The 22,530-nt window shown below is 34.4% G+C and overlaps 1 protein-coding gene across 3 annotated transcripts in view; it reads right to left on the reverse strand.

Moving 5' to 3' along the window:
• The window catches only part of KPNA4 (karyopherin subunit alpha 4), a 94,579-nt gene that overhangs the window by 55,795 nt on the left and 16,254 nt on the right, over window positions 1–22,530 (reverse strand). For all 3 annotated transcript variants that reach the window (XM_060149925.1, XM_060149924.1, XM_060149923.1), the window contains exons 2-11: window positions 12,597–12,641; window positions 11,671–11,760; window positions 11,532–11,561; window positions 11,385–11,437; window positions 8,241–8,336; window positions 7,640–7,725; window positions 5,702–5,788; window positions 3,662–3,831; window positions 3,518–3,562; window positions 352–483 (exon numbers count right to left, since the gene is read on the reverse strand). In XM_060149925.1, the coding sequence (XP_060005908.1) occupies window positions 352–483; window positions 3,518–3,562; window positions 3,662–3,831; window positions 5,702–5,788; window positions 7,640–7,725; window positions 8,241–8,336; window positions 11,385–11,437; window positions 11,532–11,561; window positions 11,671–11,760; window positions 12,597–12,641 (834 nt within the window). The remainder of the gene's footprint in view (window positions 1–351; window positions 484–3,517; window positions 3,563–3,661; window positions 3,832–5,701; window positions 5,789–7,639; window positions 7,726–8,240; window positions 8,337–11,384; window positions 11,438–11,531; window positions 11,562–11,670; window positions 11,761–12,596; window positions 12,642–22,530) is intronic.

Genomic DNA, 22,530 nt, shown 5'->3' on the forward strand with positions numbered 1-22,530 from the left:
GCAGGACAGTGGAAGAAGAAAAATAGGAAAAGTAGGAAAAATAATCAGTACTTGTTTCAGATGCTATCCAAGTTGCTATATGAACTGCCCTGGTCTGCGTTAGAAATCAGTAATTTACAAAGAAGTCAACTTGGCTTTTTTGGGGAGGTTTGGGGGGTGGGGAGGAGGAGGTTCTTGTAGTAATCTATCTCATTTTCTCCATCTTTAAAATGGGGATATAATAACTCACTCTTTTCATCACAGATATGTTGTTACTAGGCTAAAAAAATACTTTACACTATTGACATTACCCATGTTCAAATGTCACACTTAAAGCACACAGTGACATGCTTTTATCAATAAAAAACTCACCTGAACCTTAACTTCCTGGTGGCTGAGCAGAGGAACCAAATGAGGGACTATTCCAGAGTCTATTACCATCTGTATCTGTTCGTTGCCAGCATCAGTAAGGTAAGAGAGGGCCCAGACCGTATCTACCAATATCTAATGAATAAAAAGAATTCAAATAGTCTTTGAATATTTTCTCATTTCAAAAATTCTTAACCATATGGACTAACCTATGATTGTTCTACTATCTTCTTTCTTCCCTTTTCTCTCATCTAAATTCACTGGAATCAATCTTCTCTATTATATTAAGCATCGTCATCTATGAACGTCTATATCAAGTGTGTGCATCTTATCTTCTAGCCATATTTAGGATATTTAGGTTAATTATGATCTTGTTCACAGATTGGTATCCACTCTTAACTCACAAAGATACAAACACACTACATAGCACATAAAATATGAGAAAAAGACATTCTCTTTCCCAAATGCTCAGATTGAGGGATACTAGGTCCAAAGACATTGTGATAAACGCATGTAGTTGGAAAGAGTATATGTATCCAACATACAAGGTGGTTCAAAGCATCTGGGCTAGGTGAATATATTCAAGGTGTTCTTGCATCAATACCATGTTGGTAGGTCTAAAGCCAATACTCCAGTATTAGGATTATAGTACTTTCATCTTTTCCAACCAGTATGCTTTGCCTTATAAAACCAGAGGCAACTTCCCAAATAGGAATCTCCCACAGCTGCAGATCAAGACATTAAAAGCAACCATAGGTCAACTTATGAGATCTATAATCAAAAAACATGTTCTAGTTTAAAAAACAAAAAAAAAACAACAAACAAAAAACCCCCAAAAAACCAACCAACTAAACAAAACTATAATTTACATCAGGTGCCAAAAGTACTTAAAAAAAAAAAAGCCTCTGTAATTAACTTATAATGATTATATTTCAAAGTGCAACAGGCCATTGTGTTTCTTCTTTCTTTGTATGTGAAGTCCTAATTAGAAGTTATGGCCAAAACGAAGAATGACAAACAACTGTTAAACTGCTAAATAATACAATTACTGACAAAGACACAGTATTAAATAATTGTGCCTGAAACTTTACTTCCGAAAGCTTTTCTGGAATATGAACTCTGTGTCAAAAGACAAACCAGAGAAGTCTGAAACCTTTAAATTCTAAATCAATGATATGTTTAAAACATCCAAGAAGCTCCTAGAAGAAAACAGCACTTTGCCATTTTTCCTTTCAGAAATTCAAGAAAGCACTATGGATATTTTTAACGTAAAAAGAAGACACCAAATGAAAAATTCACACACATAAAGTGGTATCAAAATATGTGAGACAACTAAATTTCAACTTACAAAAGTAACTTTTTTTTTTGCCAAAATTTGCTGACATAGTTACTTTGTGCATGACTGTATGTAAAATCCAGATATACTTTTTTAAAAAGGCCCAATACTAAACATGTCATTAGTATGCTCACATCAAAATCATAATTTAAATCAGACCTGATCTCATATGCACTTTTTGTGTCAGCAAAGTCTATGATAAGTTTACTAATTACAACCAGAGTGTAATTTCAATGTTTCACTTATGGTTTGTGGAAGCAGTTTCGTTATTTTATTTTTTTTATTTCTTTGATGGCCTGATTTAAGAACTTGCTCCTAAGTGTTAACCTAAGAAGATTTCATTTTTAGTAAACATTATTGTTTAGTAAACAATATTACTAATGCTACTAAAAAAGAACAATGCAAACTGGCTTGAGAAATGCAAGATATATCAAGAGCAAGAAAAACAGTTACAATCTCAAATGGATTGGGGTAAACAAGTGGAAAGAACACAATACATCTCTGAATAAGGTCAACCAAGATGTCTAGTTTTCCAGAAGAGTTGTAAACTTTGAGATTAATCTTTCTTGGAAATCTTTTAATAAAAGTAAAATACAAAAAACTGTAATTTAATCAAAGAATTTGTGAGCCATGGCCGCTGAGCCTGCGCATCCAGAGCCTGTGCTCCGCAATGGGAGAGGCCAAAACAGTGAGAGGCCCGCATACCGCAAAAAAAAAGAATTTGGCTATAATAAGCCAAAACCAAAATTTGTTTACATGTGTGGTTTTTTTGCTTGTTTGTTTTTTAAACACCCTAGACTATCTGGAGCTAGAAAAAATATCTTTAGGACAAAGATCATGTTCATCTAATGAATAAATCAAGCACATTATGTCACTGCTTGATGTAGTACAATTCTAACTTTAATTTGCTCCATATCTTTACAGAGATCCTGGCAAAAGGGTATTAATACCCTAGAAACTGTGAAGGAATGAAGCAGCTTGTCAGACAGTGATCATACCAAACTGTGTTTTTAAAGAACTACACAAGGTTCTGATTGTTACTATGAGTTTTATCCATGTGATTTTCTTTTACCCATTATATTCCTAGCTCTTCTAACACAATAAAGGCTAGACTGAATTTATAAGCAGTTATGGCAGTTTCCCACTCATTCATACTTCCTGAGTTGCTTTCTCCTTTGCTCTCTGTGTTAGTATGAGTAGGATATATTTATTATGTTTAAAATCTAGTCTGCACTGATTTGTTTCCTTTTTGTTTGTATACTCAATTATCTCTACACCAAGTGAAGCCATTACCAAAGTCATTATAAATGAATTAATAGAGTAAAAATGAAATTAAAGAGCAACTGATATTCATGGTTTGGTGTAAGAATGGTATATGAATACAAACCCATGCATAAAGGCACAAATATTTCTCTTTTTTACCTTTCGAAAAATAATACCACTAGGTGTAAGTGTTCTCTCAATGGCCAGCTGTCAAAATGAGCTTTCATAAGAAGCTCATGAACAATCAAAGATAAAATCTTAGTGAGAGAGATTACTGACTGGCAACTTTAAGAACTTCCAATGCCAGTTTTCACAACACTAATATATAATATATGCACATACATTACTGCCCAGACCAAAATAACAGGCTTGATTTCTTCACTGAAATTTCATACTGTGATATGGGTAAACACAGAGAAAATATAAAATACCAAACTATGTATTGCAGCTCCTGAAATGAAAACATTTGATAGAGTGCACTGACATAATGTCATTTTCTCCCCTGTGTCATAGGGATAAGCCCTAACCATATATACATATAAAAATATATGACGGGAAGCATTTACTCACATTTACGTCTGTGTGATGAATTAAAACACAAAGAGCTGGAAGAATCTGAAGAGAGAAATATATAGATTTTAAAATATACACAGATAAAAATATACACATAATGGTATCTACTTTACTTTAAAGGAAAACAAAAATACTTGTTACCTCCTGAATGGTTTCCATTGGGGGTGGTGGGTCTTTGTGGCGACATAAGTTGACCATAACCCAAGTAACATTTCTTAGGAATGTTATAGGAATAGATGGACTTATGAAGGAAAGTAAAGGTTTCACAACTCCAAGACTTATGACATAATCTCTACACTGTGGCCCATCACCTGTAGGAAGAAGGATTTATTAATTCAATACAATAAGCAACTCAGAAAACGTAAAGCACTGGGTTCAACATGCTACTTCCTGTATTTGAACCAAGTACACTATTTTGTTTTATGTGAAAGTTTTAGACAATAATAACCTAGTTCTTTGAGCCAAGAGAAGCAAGATAAGGTACTAAGATTTTTTTGCACATTATTCATGTATTCAGGTTTATATGCTGTTCACCCTAAAATGTTTTTATGCCATCTAAAATGTTTTTATGCCATCTAAAAGCCTCAGTAAGGCTTTAAAGTACTTTGTGAACACAGAATTCTTGCTTTTTCTCTTCTCTCTCAATGGTACTCTAAGTTTAAGAAACTTTCACGTTATAAAAAGAGATATATTGAAATACCATTACAGAGAAAATATTTGTAGAATTTATACTGATGATCTAATATCAAAGCATAGAGAGTATTAACTATAAATTACTCTATACACTTAGAAACTATGTCTCAAAAAGGCAGGGGAGAGGGAACCAATACCCCTAGATCAGTGGTTCCCATAGTGATTTTGGGGCCCTATCCCAAATCTGTTGAAACAGAAACTCTGTGGGTCCAGGATTCTGTTTTAACAAGCCCTTAATATAATTTTGATAACAGGCTAGAGTTTGAGAATCACTGCCCCAGAGAAAAGTGCCAAAGTTAATTTCCTCTATCTAGAGTATCACTATAATTTGTAGTATGAAAGCCACACTGAAGTATTACATTCCGTAAGTGAAAACACTTTGCCCTGCACTGTGGTATCTGAAGATAAAATGCTTGTTCTTTTTGCAACCATGTATTCTAATTAATTCTAAAATGTCACTGGAATTAAAAGCCAAAGATCAAGATGTTGTACTAATAGTTCTAAATCTACAATTTGGTATAAAAGTGAGGGACTCTGGATATACAAACGATAGCATTCCTAACAGTAATATACCATATGCCAAGAACAGTTTATAGGGAAATTCTCCCATTTGAAAACTCGCAATTGTGGAGCACTAACCATACCTTACCTTCCATCTTGGCCCCCAAAAGGGTAATAAAGAGGAGGTATATCAGAGCAAAACTGATTACTTCTATGCAAAAATAAAAAAATCTGTGGCAAAAATAACTTTTAACATCATGGTACACAATACAGTTCAGACTGCAGATTTTTTCCATTCTCCACTGGAGGACAGATTTTTGAATTTTTGAGTTTGGGTGAAGTTAGGTTGTAGTTAAAAAACAAATTCTTGAAATACTGGAATTGTCTTTAATTATTCTTCCTACAATTATTTATCAGAAAAAACCTGAAGGTATGGCAATCATGGTGGTCAACATTTAATGAGACTGCCTATAAGGTACAGATACCACATGTATGATGATGACCTCATGATGACAGTGGATAACATTACTATACTTCATTGCACTAAAATCCACAAGAGATATAAAAAATTTCAATTTAGATTCTTCTCAGAACTGCTATTACAGAGAAAAATTTTGGTTTATGTTTTGCCTCCTCCTTTTTTCTTATTATTTCCTAGGATAGTAAGAGAGTTGAGGAATAAAATGGACCAACATAATAAAGGAGAAAGATGAAAATACCTAAATCACATACATATTTCATAATTATTCAAATAATTAAGAGTTGACTATATACAAAGAGATATACTGGTATCACAAGCAACAAAAATGTTCATTCTGTTTACTATGGGTTTATACTTAAACAGCTGTAATTTCTGTAAACTAGTTCATAAAAACTAGTACTAAAAAAGGCAAATTGCTTTTTCTTTTCAACTACTAGTAGTCATTTTTATTACACAGTACATGATAACAATGATTGTTGGACTAGTATTACAAGTTTTAGACAAACCTATGATATTTCCCAATGCCCACACTGCTTGCTCACAGACATTTTGATGGGGTGAATGGAGAAGCCTCAGGAAAAGTGGAACAGCATCTGAAGGAGGAAAACATAAGCTATCATTTAAATTTGAAGATACTGTTATATATCAATTATATTTTAATAAAATTGAAAGGAAAAAGGTTGAAAACACTATAATCTAAACCAAAAATCAAACTTGTTTCTTTGCTGAAATCCCAAAAGAAAGAAACCTATCAAAAATATATTTAAGGGCTTCCCTGGTGGCGTAGTGGTTGAGAGTCCGCCTGCCGACACAGGGGACACGGGTTCGTGCTCCGGTCTGGGAAGATCCCACATGCCACGGAGCGGCTGGGCCCGTGAGCCATGGCCGCTGAGTCTGCACGTCCAGAGCCTGTGCTCCGCAACGGGAGAGGCCACAGCAGTGAGAGGCCCGCGTACAGCAAAAAAAAAAAAATATACATATATATATATACATATATATATATATTTAAAATATATCTTCATTAAATGATTTTCATTAGAATAATGGTAGTGGAAAATTTCCAGGTAGCAGACTATTCATCATCAAAGTGACAGTTTTAACACACAGACAAATGTCAAATTAAGCTGATAAAATTTCATTCACAGTTAAAACCGGATTTAATTCCAATTTCAAGAAATTAATTCCTTATAGATTAGCATTAGCTTCAAATTTGAAAAAAACTCCAATTATTAAAATAACTTTTGAATATAGAAATTTAAAATAACATCATATGGGTCTTTAGCCAGGCCAGTGATTCCTGTGCCACGTGAGACCTTTTGAATCAGAAAATGATTCTGTTGCTTAACACAAGGAAAAACAAAGAGATGTTTAACAGAATAATACTGCACTGAACAAATGATTCTTCTATTTCTTTTCTTCCCTCTGATATTGCTCTGAAAAATGCTATTTGAGTACATGTAGATCAATCATGCTTACTTATAGTAAAAAGTAATTCATTTATCCATTACTTTTGGTATATTAAGACAGACTAGCAGTGTTAAAACAAATTCTAAGCCTCTTTCTAATCTTTAAGGAACACAAAAGAGAAAAGAAGAGGGATTAAGACATTGTCTTGAGATCATAAAATTAACTAAACAGTCAACTATACAAAGCAAAACCAAAAAAACCAAACCCCAAAATCACCTGAACCCAAAATTAATCAGTTTTATTATAATTTAAGGAAATTATCTTTTCTATGTAATATTATAATACAAGTGTCTATATAATAAAATCCTCACTGGATAACACTTTTGTTCCCTTTCAAAATCTTGACAGTGCTTAAGATTTTAACAGGCTTATTAGACAAGTATACTGCTTACATATTTGAAGGGGATTCTGAAAGTACCTTCTTTAAAATTATTAATTTCTTTGTTTAGTAGAAGAATCAAATAGTACTTATGAAAATAATTCAAGTTATTACTTTCAATAATTATTTCCCACTTACAGTTCTTGGAACATAAAAAACAACCAATCCTATAATAACAATGAAAAAAAAATTTCAAGCCATTCTCTAAAGTAGGACTACTTTATAAAAGAAGATTTCTTTAAAATGTATAATGGACATCTCATTAACAGTGTCCAACAGGTAGTATGGCAACAGGAAAAACACCTTTATTTCTGTAATGTCCTATAAACACAATAATGTAACTACTACTATAATTACAAAATGTTTTCAGATTTAGAATCAAATGAATTTTTGGAAATAGAAAATGTCAGTCAATGGGACAAGATGATCAAAGTAACATACCTGAGTTGGCCTATTTCAACTACCTTATTTGTTACTGAATTCAAAATACTTAATTACTTTATAATATAAATAGCTCTATTCTTTTAGGAAAAGCATTGAGTTTTTTAATTAACTTTTTTTTGAAAATCACAATTTTGTCTCTTAATAACCAACTTACTGGACTGAACTACTGCTTGAGTTTGTTCAGAGGTTCCAGACGCAATGTTTGTCAAAGCCCATGCAGCTTCAAACTGTAAAGAAGGACTACAAAAAACAAATAATTTTAAACAGCAGGAATTTCTACATTGGCCCAAATATCCACCAACCACTCCTCCCCCTAGCATTTTAAAAGTATTACATATTTTTATTCAAAAGATCTATGCACCCAGTACTTTTTTTTAAACTTCCAATGACTATTTAAAATATCTCTTCAGTATAAAAAGCATACAACCTCCTCAGGTGTCCTTATTTTTAGTAAGAACTCTTTATTAAGATACCTGCACATTATTACCCAAACAGTTTTCTCAAGTACCTATCTGGCTAAACTAGTTCTTGCCAATTTTCAAAGCTTAAAAGTTAAATATATCATTCGCAAGTTCCCGTTTGGTCTTTACTTTCCTCTCTTGGTGTAAACATTCCTTACACTGTTTTTTACTTTGGCTTCTCAACTCCACCTTATAGCCCCCTTTTTTTTTCTTTAAAGACCAAACTAACTACGAGAAAATCTTATCTTCTGCAAAGGATACATCCTAAATTATTTCTTAAAATAATGTACTTACTTGTCATCTCTTTCAAGACAATGGACTAAAATAGGCAATATTCCAGATTTTATTAAGTCATCAATTGGTGGATTTCGATCACTGGACAAAAGCTTCCTATAAGAGATATAAACATACCCCTTGTGAACTTAATGACATATAATTAAATTCAAATTCACATTTGATATATTACAATAAACTGAATATTTGGCACAAATACTCTCCCTGCAAGCTACTTTTTAAATTTACATAATGCAACCTTTTCTCTATTATAAATTAATTTATAAATTTACAGAGATTACTAATAATTAGGAAAAAATGGTAAGACATGAACCACTTTTTTTTAAGTTAGGACAAAAGCAGATAGGATGCTGGTACAAGTTTATAGCTGATACTAGTGTCCAGTTCTTCATCCTACTCTATATACCAAATCAAAGGTCATAAAAGCTCAACAACATTCTCATCTCAACAACTAAAGGAAATGAAATAAACACAGCAATACATAGGAAAATATCCAGAGAGATATTGGAGATACTAAGGTGAATAAGACAGACACATCCTTGCTCTCATGGAGCTTAGAGAGTAAAACAATACCTAGTGCCCATTTACACATATGGCAGACTGCAGTTTTAGCTGACAAATCCTAAATGTGGCCTAACACAAATCGTCACCCATCTGAATCCCCTGCACTACTATATGAAGACAATGTTTAAGCAACTTTAATCAGATTATTCCCCTATATAAACCAAGTGATGGCTGCTAATTTACTACCCTATCAGTGTAAACTCCTTGACTGAGTTTTTTATAACACTCCACAAACTAGCTCCATCTTATTTATCTACTAATCTTATTCTCTGTAATTCAACAACAGGTCAGTTGTCTGTCCGACCATTTCAGTCTAATTTCTAGGCCCTTCAAATCCTATTCCCCTCACTTGGAATGCTCTCTTTTTTGCCTATTCAAACTCTACCTTTTCAAGTTAAATGTTTTCAAAATACCCTCTCTGAATTCCGAGAATATATACACAGCATATGGCTACATTCGCTGTTGAGCATCACTATTTTTAATATAGTTTTGCCTTCCCGATTAGGTTCTAAACTTCTTACAAAGCAAGAATTATTCCACATGCTTCTTCACAGTATTTTCTGTAATAAATGGTACGATTCTTTGCACAACACAGGAAATAAACCCAGTCTTTCTTTTTCTTTTCTTTTTTTTTTGCGGTACACAGGCCTCTCACTGTTGTGGCCTCTCCCGTTGCAGACCACAGGCTCCGGATGCGCAGGCTCAGTGGCCATGGCTCACGGGCCCAGCCGCTCCACGGCATGTGGGATCTTCCCAGACCGGGGCACGAACTCGTGTCCCCTGCATCGGCAGGCAGACTCTCAACCACTGCGCCACCAGGGAAGCCCAACCCAGTCTTTCTTAATCAAGGTTTCAAATTTAATAAAAGAAATTATTTTTTATTACTTCACTAAGGACATTCTTAAAGAGAAATGTCCCTCTTTCTTTGTAAAATGGCGCATATAATATCTACAGTGTATCATCAGTTTGGTGACACTGTCTTGCTCTGTGCTAAAGTGCCAGTAGTTTACCCACAGTTGCTTTTGCAACATCCATGTGAATGTTAACACAGTAAAAACAACAACAAAAAAGGCAAATAAAGTCTTATTATTATTGTGAAAATAATACCTCCTTAAGTTATCCCAGGCTCTCCTAGGGATCCACACACTATATTTTGAGATTCCCTGCCTTAGGGCTTTAATTATCTTACAGAACTCATGTTGAGAAGAGCTGCTCCAATACTATAATCAACTCTGACAATGGTGAGCATAATGTATCAATTTCTTAATCATTCTTCCTATTACATTAATTTGCCATTCTGAGATGTGAAAACTTCTGTGATTTTCTTCCTACATAGCAAAGTTCTCTCTAAGAAGTTCTTCTACCTGTGGTGGGCAACATTTAATTCTATAATTTCCGTATGTGTTCTAGGCCATTTAAAGTGAATATGCAAAAGTAAGAAAGTCTAATAAACATAAAAGGGACTCATGCACTAGATAAGATATTACATAAAACTGTGAAGTTTTTTTTTCACTTTAAAATTCTGTAACTAGAATCAATTTCTTGCTTAAGTGTCTCTTTCCTACAATTACAACATAGGGTGGTATTCTTTTATTTATAAAAAAACAAAGGGCTTCCCTGATGGTGCAGTGGTTAAGAATCCGCCTGCCAATGCAGGAGGCACAGGTTCGAGCCCTGGTCCAGGAAGATCTCACATGGTGCGGAGCAACTAAGCCCATGCGCCACAACTACTGAGCCTGTGCTCTAGAGCCCACGAGCCACAACTACTGAGCCCATGTGCCACAACTACTGAAGCCTACGCGCCCTAGAGCCTGTGCTCTGCAACAAGAGAAGCCACCGTGATGAGAAGCCTGAGCACTGCAATGAAGAGTAGCCCCTGCTCACCGCAACTAGAGAAAGCCCGCACGCAGCAACAAAGACCCAATGCAGCCAAAAATAAATAAAATTTAAAAAAAAAAGAAACCACTATATTGTACTATGATACAACCATGTCTTCCCCGAGCTATGTATTAATACAAATGTCTCAGTAAAAAGTTTTTGGTTTTCCCTTAAAATATGAGTGCATAGGTTTTATAACAATGTGCAAAAATAACTAAATATTCTTACACTGACTGAGAAGTGGGAGTCTCTGTAGCCCTAAATCTTAATGTGTACTTCCCTGTACACTGCTACAGTAAGCTTTAATTCAATTCATTGTTTGATCAATATGAGGACTGTGAGAAGAATTAGCTACCTGAGTAGGATTTGATGAATCTGAATTTTAATAAAATTAAATACCTATTAATCAGTAAAAGGTAAAAAGCTTTATAAATAATGTTTTTCTATTAGTCTATAGCAATACCCTGTCAAATCAACTTTTCCCTGGCATTTGTACCTATTAGCCACACTAAAGCCTCAATGTATTAGTGAGTTTAGAAAACTGCTAATTTTAATACTCTAAATCAGAGAATAATTTTGAAAATAAATTCAGTTGGTCTATGACTGTTCTTTATTGTCATCAAAGTTAATATAAGAAACAGGACTACTATATAGTGAAAACCCAAAAGAGAACTCCTGTGTAAGTTACAAAATTTAACTTACCTAGCAGCTTGAACTGCACTTAACTGAATTCCTTGGTTATCACTTGAAGCATTCTATAAAAAACAAAACAATTTTTGATGCAGATACACAGTAATTAGTTGTTAAGTCCAAGAAATACAAATGAAAAGGGGGGGAAACTCAACTTACTTGAACAATAGCTTCTAGAGAGGTATTTTGCTGGGAAAAAAGTTAGAGAAAACTAAGTTAAAAAATCACCTTGTAATTCTATATTTATGTAAAAATTTTTCACTGGTATTTTTAAATTACCAGAATAACAATTACTTACCACTCTATAATCACCATCTATGTCAGAGTCTTCACAGATATCTTCATGTGGTACATTCCTTCTCTTTAAGAGATGTTCATCTCTTTTATTCTTTAAAAAAAAAAAAAAACTTCAGTTAATTTTTAAAAAGCTAAATACTTTCATACGAAGGTTAGGCAGTCCTGTGCCTACAAAAAAACATGAAGTGACTTTTAAAAGTAAAATGCAAACGCAGAAAATTAAACCAAATTGTGAATTAAACACTTAAGCAACACTAATTTGAGCCCCAAACCCCAAATATTACATTTTTAATGAACCGTGAACAATGTAAAAATAAACTAAAAAACAAAATAATTTGATTTAAAAAGATAGTGTATAGTTTAAGCCAGAACCAAACATACATATTTATTTAAAAGTACTAAACCATTTTATACATCATCTGGGAGCTTCTCTTTATCACCTAAAAACAAAGTCAAAGCAAAAGTTGCGCAGTTCAAAATCAGACAAAAATCAACAATACCTTACAAAACTGAAGGGCCACTTGAATTTCACTAAAAATGTTTGTGACAAACTTAAAAATATATTCTCAACTAACCTACTTTAATACTTGAAAAGTTGATGAAATTTTTAAGTACCAAGTTCCTTTTATGGAGTAATTACTACTGTAAATAGCAGAACTATTTAGTATGACATATATTTTATATAAATCATTTAAAATTACAGAAGAAAAAATCATTTGATAATGTGTTTATCTCTATATTTGGATAGTGGACAAACTGTATCTTGTCAACTTCAATAGCTTGTCAAATTTAGTCAATCTTTCCATTTTCAAAAGAAAAAGAAATGCCAATTAAGCACCTGAGATTAATATACATTTGCTAATTTCTCTATATGCTGTAAGGTTGTTAGAATTATGCTTGAAAGTACCCAATATTAATCAGGCTCACCTTCCTTAATTCAACTACAACTTCATTTCGTTGTCTTCTCATAGTCTACAAGAAATTAAAGAAAATTATTTTTAAAAAAATCACCTCAAATTCCATCAGCCAGAGAAAACTGATATTAACATTTTGATGTACATCCCCTTATCTTTTCTTCTACTCATATATATACATAGTCATATTTTACTCATAATAAAGGTTATATTATATAGATGATTTCCTATCTTCATTTCATATTCACATTCTCAAATACTGAACATCACTGAAATTATTAATGGAGCTATAATATTGGATATATCATAAAAATTTTAAACTGTAACATAAGAATTATTAAAAACACAAAGGTACAAAGAATAAAAGAACCCATAATCTCACCCCCTATATGAACTTCCTATTTAAAAAGTAATATATATACAAGATAATCTCACCCCCCATATGAACTCCCTATTTAAAAACTAATATATGTATAAGGTTAGTAAATGCAACTGCTTTAAAAAAGGGGGGATGGGGGAAGGGGAGAGAACCTTCCTGCCCATTCACAGTTTCTTTCTCTAAAGGTAAACATTGTTAGATTTACTATGATTTTGACACACTTATCTATTTATTCTGATCTTCACCTTATTTTTGTTTATTTAATTAAAGATCTTAAAGATCTTCCATGGTGGTATAGGCAGATCTATTTCATTCTTCCTAAGAAGCACATTAATTATTCTACCACATACTGTAACCATTCTGTTTTTTAAAGTGTTTTTCTCATTTTAAAGTTACCTAACATAGAGGACTTCCCTGGTGGTGCAGTGGTTAAGAACCCGCCTGACAATGCAGTGGACACGGGTTCGAGCCCTGGTCTGGGAAGATCCCACATGCCGTGGAACAACTAAGCCCGTGTGCCACAACTACTATGCCTGCATTCTAGAGCCCACGTGCCACAACTACTGAAGCCTGTGAGCCTAGAGCCTGTGCTCCGCAACAAGAGAAGCCACCACAATGAAGAGTAGCCCTCGCTTGCTGCAACTAGAGAAAGCCCATTGCACTGGATATTAGATGAAACACATTTTGCAACAATAATCTGATTTTTATTGGTGGTGACAAAAATCACAGGTAACTTTAATAACTACTGAGGTTTATTGGCTACATTATTAACTGAAGGGAATACTGTTTCAGTTAGAAGTTAGTGAAAACAAAGATGTAATTAATTTTTTTCTAAGTTCCCAGGACCTCCTGAATTCCACCCATAGACTCCATGGGAATAAGGACTCAGCAAAGAACTCCTTTCTCCTTTTTAGAACTCCTTTCTAAAAAGTCAATCAGGTCATGTTATTCCCCTCTTCAAAACCATCCACTGGCTCTCCACTCTGGAGTAAATGCCCAGTCATTATAATGGCTTAAGTCTTCCCACCTCACCCCCCCCACCTCACCCCCACCCCCGGTTACCACCTCTAAGATCTCAGCTCCTATCACTCTCTCAATTCATTCTGCTGTATCCTCACTAACTTTGCTATTCCTCTAATGCACTGGAAATTCTCTCTTCAAGGCCTCTTCTAATACACTATACAGCAACTGCTAAGAAAATGGACTCCAAACTCCCAATGCAGGGGGCCAGGGTTCGATCCCTGGTCAGGGAACCAGATCCTGCATGCATTCTGCAACTAAGAAGCCTGCATGCTGCAACTAAGAAGGCTGATGTTGCAACTAAGACCCGGTGCAGCCTAAATAAATAAATAAATATTAAAATAAAATAAAAATACCAAGACAATTAAAAAATACTAATAAGATAGGCTGCAAAATGAATAAAAATAAGTAGACAAGTATTACAAGAGTTTCAATATTCACCATAGTTTAATCATTACAGCCTTTAAGAAGTAAGAAGAAATATTTTTACTTTTACAAGTGAGGACACTGAGGTTTAGAGAAGTTAAACTACTTGGCCAAGGCTACATGGCTAGAAGTGGGACAGCCAGGATTAGAATTCAGAGTCTCATACAAAGCCAATTAACCACTATGCCATATTGTCTCCACAAGTCTTAAAGTCAAATAGAGTTCAAGCCAATTTTAGAGCCTATGGTTCTTGTACAATATAGAGTACTATTATCAAGACAATGCGCTTTCGCTGTATCACAATACAAAAACAATAAATAACTCAAATAAACAATAACATAAAACTATGTCCTGTTTCTCACAGAAAATAAAATCTGCAAAATGTACTACTTAAAAGATTTGTTCAGTAAAAAGGTAGACTTTTGAGGGACAGAGATTATTTCTAGTCTAGTCTGTAATCCCATCTAAAAAAGTAGGATTAATGTACAATGAATGGGCTTTAACTTCTTAATAAAGCAAACTATTAATAAATCCTAAACAACTGCTATATATTGACCTAAATATTTATTTACACACATTTTTCCCCATTTTTGTACATCTTACTTATTAAATTAGTTTCTGATAATTTGAAACTCTTAATAAAGGATTTGTCAAAACAATTTAGCACTGTAGTTGCTGTGACATAAGCTTTGGGCTATTACTCTCCACAGAAACATTTGCAAAATAAAAGAACTGACAACCTCTTTACAATAGAGCAAGAAAGAGTTTCTTCTCTTGAGAGAAAGCTGTTACCTCCAAGGTAAAGAGAAGATTGAATGAAATAGTTAGATAGAAAGATATCCTACACAACAACCTGGCAGCATTTACCCATGTTTTTTATTGCAAAAAACAAAGTGTCTTAAAAGTGGTATTAGATATTTAGACATTTTCAAATCACAACCCCATCTCGAATCAAGAAGGACTTTTATTTCTCTGAGGTCTCATGAAAGGGATACACAAGACTTCTTTTTCTAAATCTTAACTTATCTTAAAGAGCTGGGTTTTTACATACTACATACAAATATAATAGTTCTGGATTCGCATGACTTAACTGATACAGTAAGCTGTCAATCAGAATTCCAAAAGGCTGCCAAACTAGCCAAAGGCTTATTTATAGGCCAAAGACTATCTAAAAAACAAAGGCTATAGAGGGTGCCCGCCTCCAGCCCCCCACCCCCAATAAACAGTAGAGTTCAGGCTGCTCTGATCATCCAGAATTTTTACATTTCTTTGCTTGTGATACAGCTTCAAAGTTCTAAACTCAGGCAAAAGGGAACAAGAAATTGTCAAAAAATTCAAACAAGTGAATCTTACAGAACACAGAATGGCATTTCCATTTAATAGTTATGTAGTTTTTAAAATTAACAAATAATTACTATGTATCCATTACTGCGCTAGGTTCTAGGGATTACTTTCTCTGCTCCAATGGGGTGAAAAGTAGAGTACTTTCTTTCCAACTTATGGCTAGTTAATTTCTAAGTCACTTTTTATCCATATAATATACTGTTTTCTTTAAAACTTTAGAAACTATTAAGATATGATGATGTAATAATATACTGTATGAAACTGAATGGTTTAAATTTTCTTGAGTAAAAAGTTAGGGTTTAGATCAGTAAGGACTCAGTAAGTCTTACTAGAGAAAAACATTTAAAGAAAATTCTAAAGTTAGTCATTCAAAGGTAAGGGATATAATACTTTGATTTTATTTCATCCAGCCTGTCATTTTTACCTTAGGAATACTGATACTTGGGTAATAGCACAAAAAAGCAAAAGAATAAAAAAATTTATCAGGCATAAGACCTTTTGTGAAGTGATGAGCTATATTTTAAAATTGGTATTTAGTAATATTACCACAACTCTGAAAATTGGCTAAAAATCATTTAATTGTATACTTAAAATGTGTGAATTTTATGCAAAGTAAACTATATCCCAATAAAGCAGTTTTTAAAAAGTTACACACACACACACACACACACACACACACACAAATCCTCCCCTCAATGTGGATTACTACTGTATTACTACTTACAGCCTGCTAAAAAGCACACACTCAGGTATTCAAATATTTATTATATTGGCAATACCTACTTGCCAATCATAAGAAATACAAGGATGGACCAGAATAGCATATCCATGGCCTTAAGGAGGTAGTACTCTTATGACAAAAAAATACAATTTAATAAAATAGTAATAAGGTCTAACACCTAGCAAACACTGGGTGTCAAACACCATTCCAAATATGTTACTTGACTTTATTCATTTAAATATATGTAATGTGTTATAATGTGCATACTAATCTTAACAGCAGAGAGACTATGTAATAAAGATGAAATATAAGCTGATGAAATATAAGCTGAATCTTTAAGACTGAATGGAAATTCAGTTAGAGACAGGCATTTCAGGTAGCAGATAGAACATATACAAAAAGAGACAATTAAAAGTGAGTTACTAGTGTTTTCAACCTATATAACCATTGCATCCTAAACATAAGTACAACAGCTGTTTAATCCAATAAATATGGTAAACCAAATGCTAAAAATAAATATCTATAAAAGTCTGTTTTCCCATTCTTTACCTATTTCTCCCTCCTCTCATCTCCACTTGTTGATCTCTCCAGCAGCAGTCATTATGGTGCTTATTTATGCCTTTGCCAAATAGCATATATGTTGTTAAATTGCAGGTGATTAGCAAATAAATTCCAACTTCACATTTATGACAATAAAAAAAAATGCTTAATGTTAAATGCTTAATGTTATATGCTTGCTCAAACTGTGGATTTATTTCTCAGCAATAATATTTATTAATAGCAGCAGTAGGAGAGAAAAGTTCTAATTAGCACTACTAGTGATAGACAAAAGTCTTCATAAGTAGAATCAAGTTCTTATCTCTGACAAGTAAAAAGATGAATGGAGGTTGAGTATAAGAGAAGTTTAAAAGTAAATTCACGGGCTTCCCTGGTGGCACAGTGGTTGAGAGTCCACCTGCCGATGCAGGGGACACGGGTTCATGCCCTGGTCCGGGAAGATCCCACATGCCGCGGAGTGGCTAGGCCCGTGAGCCATGGCCACTGGGCCTGCGTGTCCGGAGCCTGTGCCCCGCAACGAGAGAGGCCACGACAGTGAGAAGCCCACATACCGCAAAAAAAAAAAAAAAAAAAAAAAAAAAGTAAATTCACTGTAGGAGGCCAGATTTAACCTTGGCAAGCTTTTGGACAAGTTTTAAGAAATACTTCGAATCTACAGATACCATACTTTAAAATAATCCACATGTAAATTATAAGCATTGAAATTTAACTTATTAAAATTATTAAATTACATGAATGTACTTTTTTAAAAATCACAAAGGGACTTCCCTGGTGGCACAGTGGTTAAGAGTCTGCCTGCCAATGCTGGGGACACAGGTTCAAGCCCTGGTCCAGGAAGATCCCACATGTCGTGGAGCAACTAAGCCCGTGCGCCACAACTACCGACCCTGCACTTTAGAGCCCATGAGCTACAACTACTGAAGCCCACGTGCTCTAGGGCCCGTGCTCCGCAACGAGAGAAGCCACCACAATAAGAAGCCCGCACACTGCAATGAAGAGTAGTCCCTGCTCACTTCAACTAGAGAAAGCCCACACACAGCAACGAAAACCCAATGCAGCCAAAAAATAAATTAAAAAAAAAAGATAAAAATCACAAAAATGTTAGAAACTGTTAAGTTTGTTAACTCTAAGGAATGGCATTACAGTAGAGTTTCACTATCTAATCAATATTCAAACAATAGGGAAATACATTAAATTCAAAAGTTATACATATCTATTTGGAAAAGTTAGAAAACAAAGGTAAGAAGAAAAGGAAAAAGTTAAATTTCCTAAGTTTTCTATATTCACTTATATTGTACAAGAGGTGTATATACACACACACATAACAGAGGAGAAAATACAGAATACATACATGTCTCCCCCAAGATGGGTACTACCATATGGCTAAACTACTGGTATATGGCTACTAGTCCCAGCTCTACCTTTTATTACTGTAATCTTAGTCAAGTTACCATGTTTATGGGCATTAATTCCTTCATCTGTAGAGTGAAGGGATTCTAACATCTTTTATGTCTCAAAAATTTTATCAATGTTATCAACTTCAAAAAACAAAGTCACAAAAATATTTAAAATTGCCATTAGTACAAGTTACTACCCATGGCAATAACTTCTATGCTAAGAATACTGAGAAAGCCATAGCTCAAGATTGTAAACAATGAAAAGATATTGTATGGCTCTGGCATAGCTGCTCTGTGTTTTCACATTTTGCAGGTTTTTTTCTGGCCTTAAATTATGCTGCAAATGCCAAAAGGACATGGAAATCATTGAGCTTTCAATAGATTTGGTAACAGAGATCATTACCAAACAAATGAACTCTGTGTGTATGTGTGTCTGTGCATGCGTGCTGCTGGCAAGGAGGAGGTGTTTGGTAGGGAAAGAAAAAAGGTTAAGAAATGACCATAAGTTTGGTGAGACACATAACCAACCCTCTCAAAGATGGGAAATGCTGCAAGGTGAACTTTCAGAATCACATAGAAAGTGATTAAGGACAACACATAGAGACACCTGTTATACCAAACAATGCATGTTTGAATTTTATATGAGCAAAAGGGAAGGTACTCCCTTCTCTTTTAGAATGAGACTGATCAAATCCTGGCAAGAGTGATCATTTCTCTTCAAAGGTTTTGAGTACTTCATAGAAGAAATACAATTTCAGGAACTGACTGAATAACAAGTTGAAGAAAACATACGGGAAAGACATTGGGAAAAATTACGAAGAACAAGAAACCAAATGAGATTCAACCAAGTTAAGGAAGTCAACAGAACCCAAATCAACACTGCTAAAGAAATCTGCTATCTCTGTTTATTTGGTGCATTCTCACATGAGAAAACCAATTATTTTTTCCATTTACAAAACAAGATCAGATTAAAATAAAACATGAAAGGCAGGAGATTAAGGAATATTTTCCTTGTATGTACTTTTTATGAATATAATCAATTCAAATTCATGGTTTTGTTACAGAAAAATCTACACAAATATCATTGTAGGATTTTGTAAACTGGAAAAAATAGAAATCATTTAAACTATCTCATTTTATAGTGACTTGTCCAAGGCTCAGATTATCCTGGCCCCAGACCAATGTTCTTTATACTAGACCATACTACCTTTTCATTCTAGGTCTCCTTCTGTTGCATATCTCTTCAAATAAGCCACTTTTCCTTCTTTTTCCTCAGTATTTTCAAAATATTTATTTTTCTTTGTGAACTTATGTTCAAAGACTTTCACAATGGCAACAGAAAAACTTCATTAAAAGGTAAATCACTGAATTGCTTTACTAAAACACCATTTGAGAAGCATTAACTCTAATTATGCTCACATACTAAACAGATGTGTACATCTACACAAAAAGCCAGTAATTCACCCAACAAATGTTTACTGATCATTATATACCATAAACTGTTCTCAGTGTTAAGGACACAGCAGGGAACAAAAGGATAAAAATCTCTGACTTCACAGAACCTAGTGTGGGGAAAGACAATAAATAAAACTAAAATACAGGGCTTCCCTGATGGCACAGTGGTTGAGAGTCCGCCTGCCGATGCAGGGGACACAGGTTCGTGCCCTGGTCCGGGAGGATCCCACATGCCGCAGAGCGGCTGGGCCCGTGAGCCATGGCCGCTGAGCCTGCGCGTCCAGAGCCTGTGCTCCGCAACGGGAGAGGCCACAACAGTCAGAGGCCGCGTACTGTTTAAAAAAAAAAAAAAAAAAAAAAAAAAAACCTAAAATATATAGTATGTTAGATAGTGACAAATATTAGAAAAAATATAAAGCCAAGAAAGTGGATTTTTTTTAACTTTAAAAAAAATGTTTAAAAAATATTTATTTATTTGGCTCCTCCAGGTCTTAGTTGCAGCGTGCAGGATCTAGTTCCCTGACCAGGGATTGAACCTGGGGCCGCTGCATTGGGAGCACGGAGTCTTAACCACTGAACCACCAGGAAAGTCCCAAGAAGAGGGATATTTTTAAGTAAAGACCTTAAGATAAGTAAGCAAGCCATGCTGGTAATTTGGCAGAAAGTATTCAAGGCAGAGGAATTAGCAAGTAAAAAAGGACCAGACATAAGAGAAGAGGAAAGGCAGAGTCCAGGTGGCTGACATGCAATGAACAGAGGAGAAGGAAATGGATGGCCACTGTAAAGATTTTGGCATTTACTCTTAGTGCGATAGAAAGCCACTGATGGGTTCTGAGCAAATGAGACATCATACTCTGACTTAAAACAGAATCATTCCAGCTGCTGTGTTGGGAATACAACATAACTGTAGTAGTCCAAATTAGAGATAATAGTTTGGAGCAGAGTGATAGCAGGGGACATAATGAGATGCAGATTCTGAAGATTGATATATTCTGAAGATTGAATCTACAAAATGTGCTAATTAATGGGCTAGATAAGACTGTGAAAGAGAGGAAACAATGAGGAATGGAAGGTTTTTGGTCCAAGTTAAGTGAAAGATGTAACTACCATTTACTGAGATGGGGCAGGCTGAATGATGAGCAGGTTTGGGGAGTAATATGACTTTTGAACATGCTAAGTTTAATGTAATTATAATGAATCAAAATGAGTCAAGACGTCAGTTTGAGCCTAGGTTTCAAGGAAGAGGTTAGGACTAAAAATATCAACTTAGAAAGCTGGCTGTGTATAAATCGCATTTAAAACCAGATGATTTGATAAGATTATCTACAGAGTGAGCATAACTTCAGGCACTTTAAATATTAAGGGGCAGAGAACTAAGAAGTAACAGTGAGACAGAAGACAATAGGAATCTGTGCAAAGCTGGAATCAAGTTAAAAAAAATTACTTTTCAAGGAAGAATACATAATTAACTATGTCAAATGGTACTGACAGGTCAAATAAGATGAGGACTGAGAACCATCAGATTACTGTATATTTACTTTATAATTTAATATGGCTTGTCATCACAGAAACAATACCCTCACCCCAAATCTACTATGAATTCTGGTCTGTTTCTGTTACCGTTTATTCCCATCCTTGGACACTTCATAAGCTGAAAAATACTACCCAAGACTCAAAGCTTCTAACCCACATGTTATTTACTGTGCTACAGTACTGTACCTGAATAAGTTACAGAACCAAAGGTGAGCTCTGTTATCTACACAACACAGATTTCTCCAAATGAAAACAAACCCCACTCTCTAGCCCTTCCCTGTTCCCTTAAGCCACTCTACAAGCAGTCTTATTTCTGAGTAGGTCGTATATTTCAGGACAAGACTAAATTTGTGTAAATAATGGTTCCCCCTCCATCAATGCAGTCAATGAAGTAGACTACATTTCAACATATATATTCCCAAATTAACCACTTCTATAAGTATGAAATTATTTTTTGAAATGTCAAATATACAAAAAAGTAGAGAAAATCATAAGATACTCATGTATCAATAAATATCACTATTTTGTCCCATTTGCTTTATTTTTTAAAGAAATAAGAATTTCTAAGTATTACAGATACTGCTGAAACCTCATTCCAACCTCAACCCTCTCCACTCCCTTTCCCCTTTTGCCTTCCCAGAAGCAACCATTTTTCTGAATTCTCATGAGTGTTTTGACTGTATATCAACACATCTGTAATAGTTTTAATACATTTAACATTTAATATGAATAATATCATGCCATACACACCTTTTTGAAAAGTAAACTTTAGAGCAGTTTTAAGCCCACAGAAAAACTGAACAGAAAGTACAGAGTTCCCATGTATTCCTCGCCCCTCCTCCACTATCAACATTCTGTACTAGTGTGGTACCTTTGTTACAAATGACAAACCTATGACACATCACTATCACCCAAAGTCCATCGTTTACATTAGGGTACATTCTACAGGTTTTGACAAATGTAAAATAACATGTATCTACCATTATTATAGTATCATACAGATTAGTTTCACTGCCCTAAAAATCCTCTGTACTCTGCCTACAGTCTCTGGAAACCACTGATCTTTCACTGTCTCTACACTTTTGCCTTTTCCAGAATGTCATATAGCTGGAAT

This window comes from Lagenorhynchus albirostris, chromosome 5 (assembly GCF_949774975.1).
Source record: "Lagenorhynchus albirostris chromosome 5, mLagAlb1.1, whole genome shotgun sequence".
NCBI classification, from domain to species: Eukaryota; Metazoa; Chordata; class Mammalia; order Artiodactyla; family Delphinidae; genus Lagenorhynchus; species Lagenorhynchus albirostris.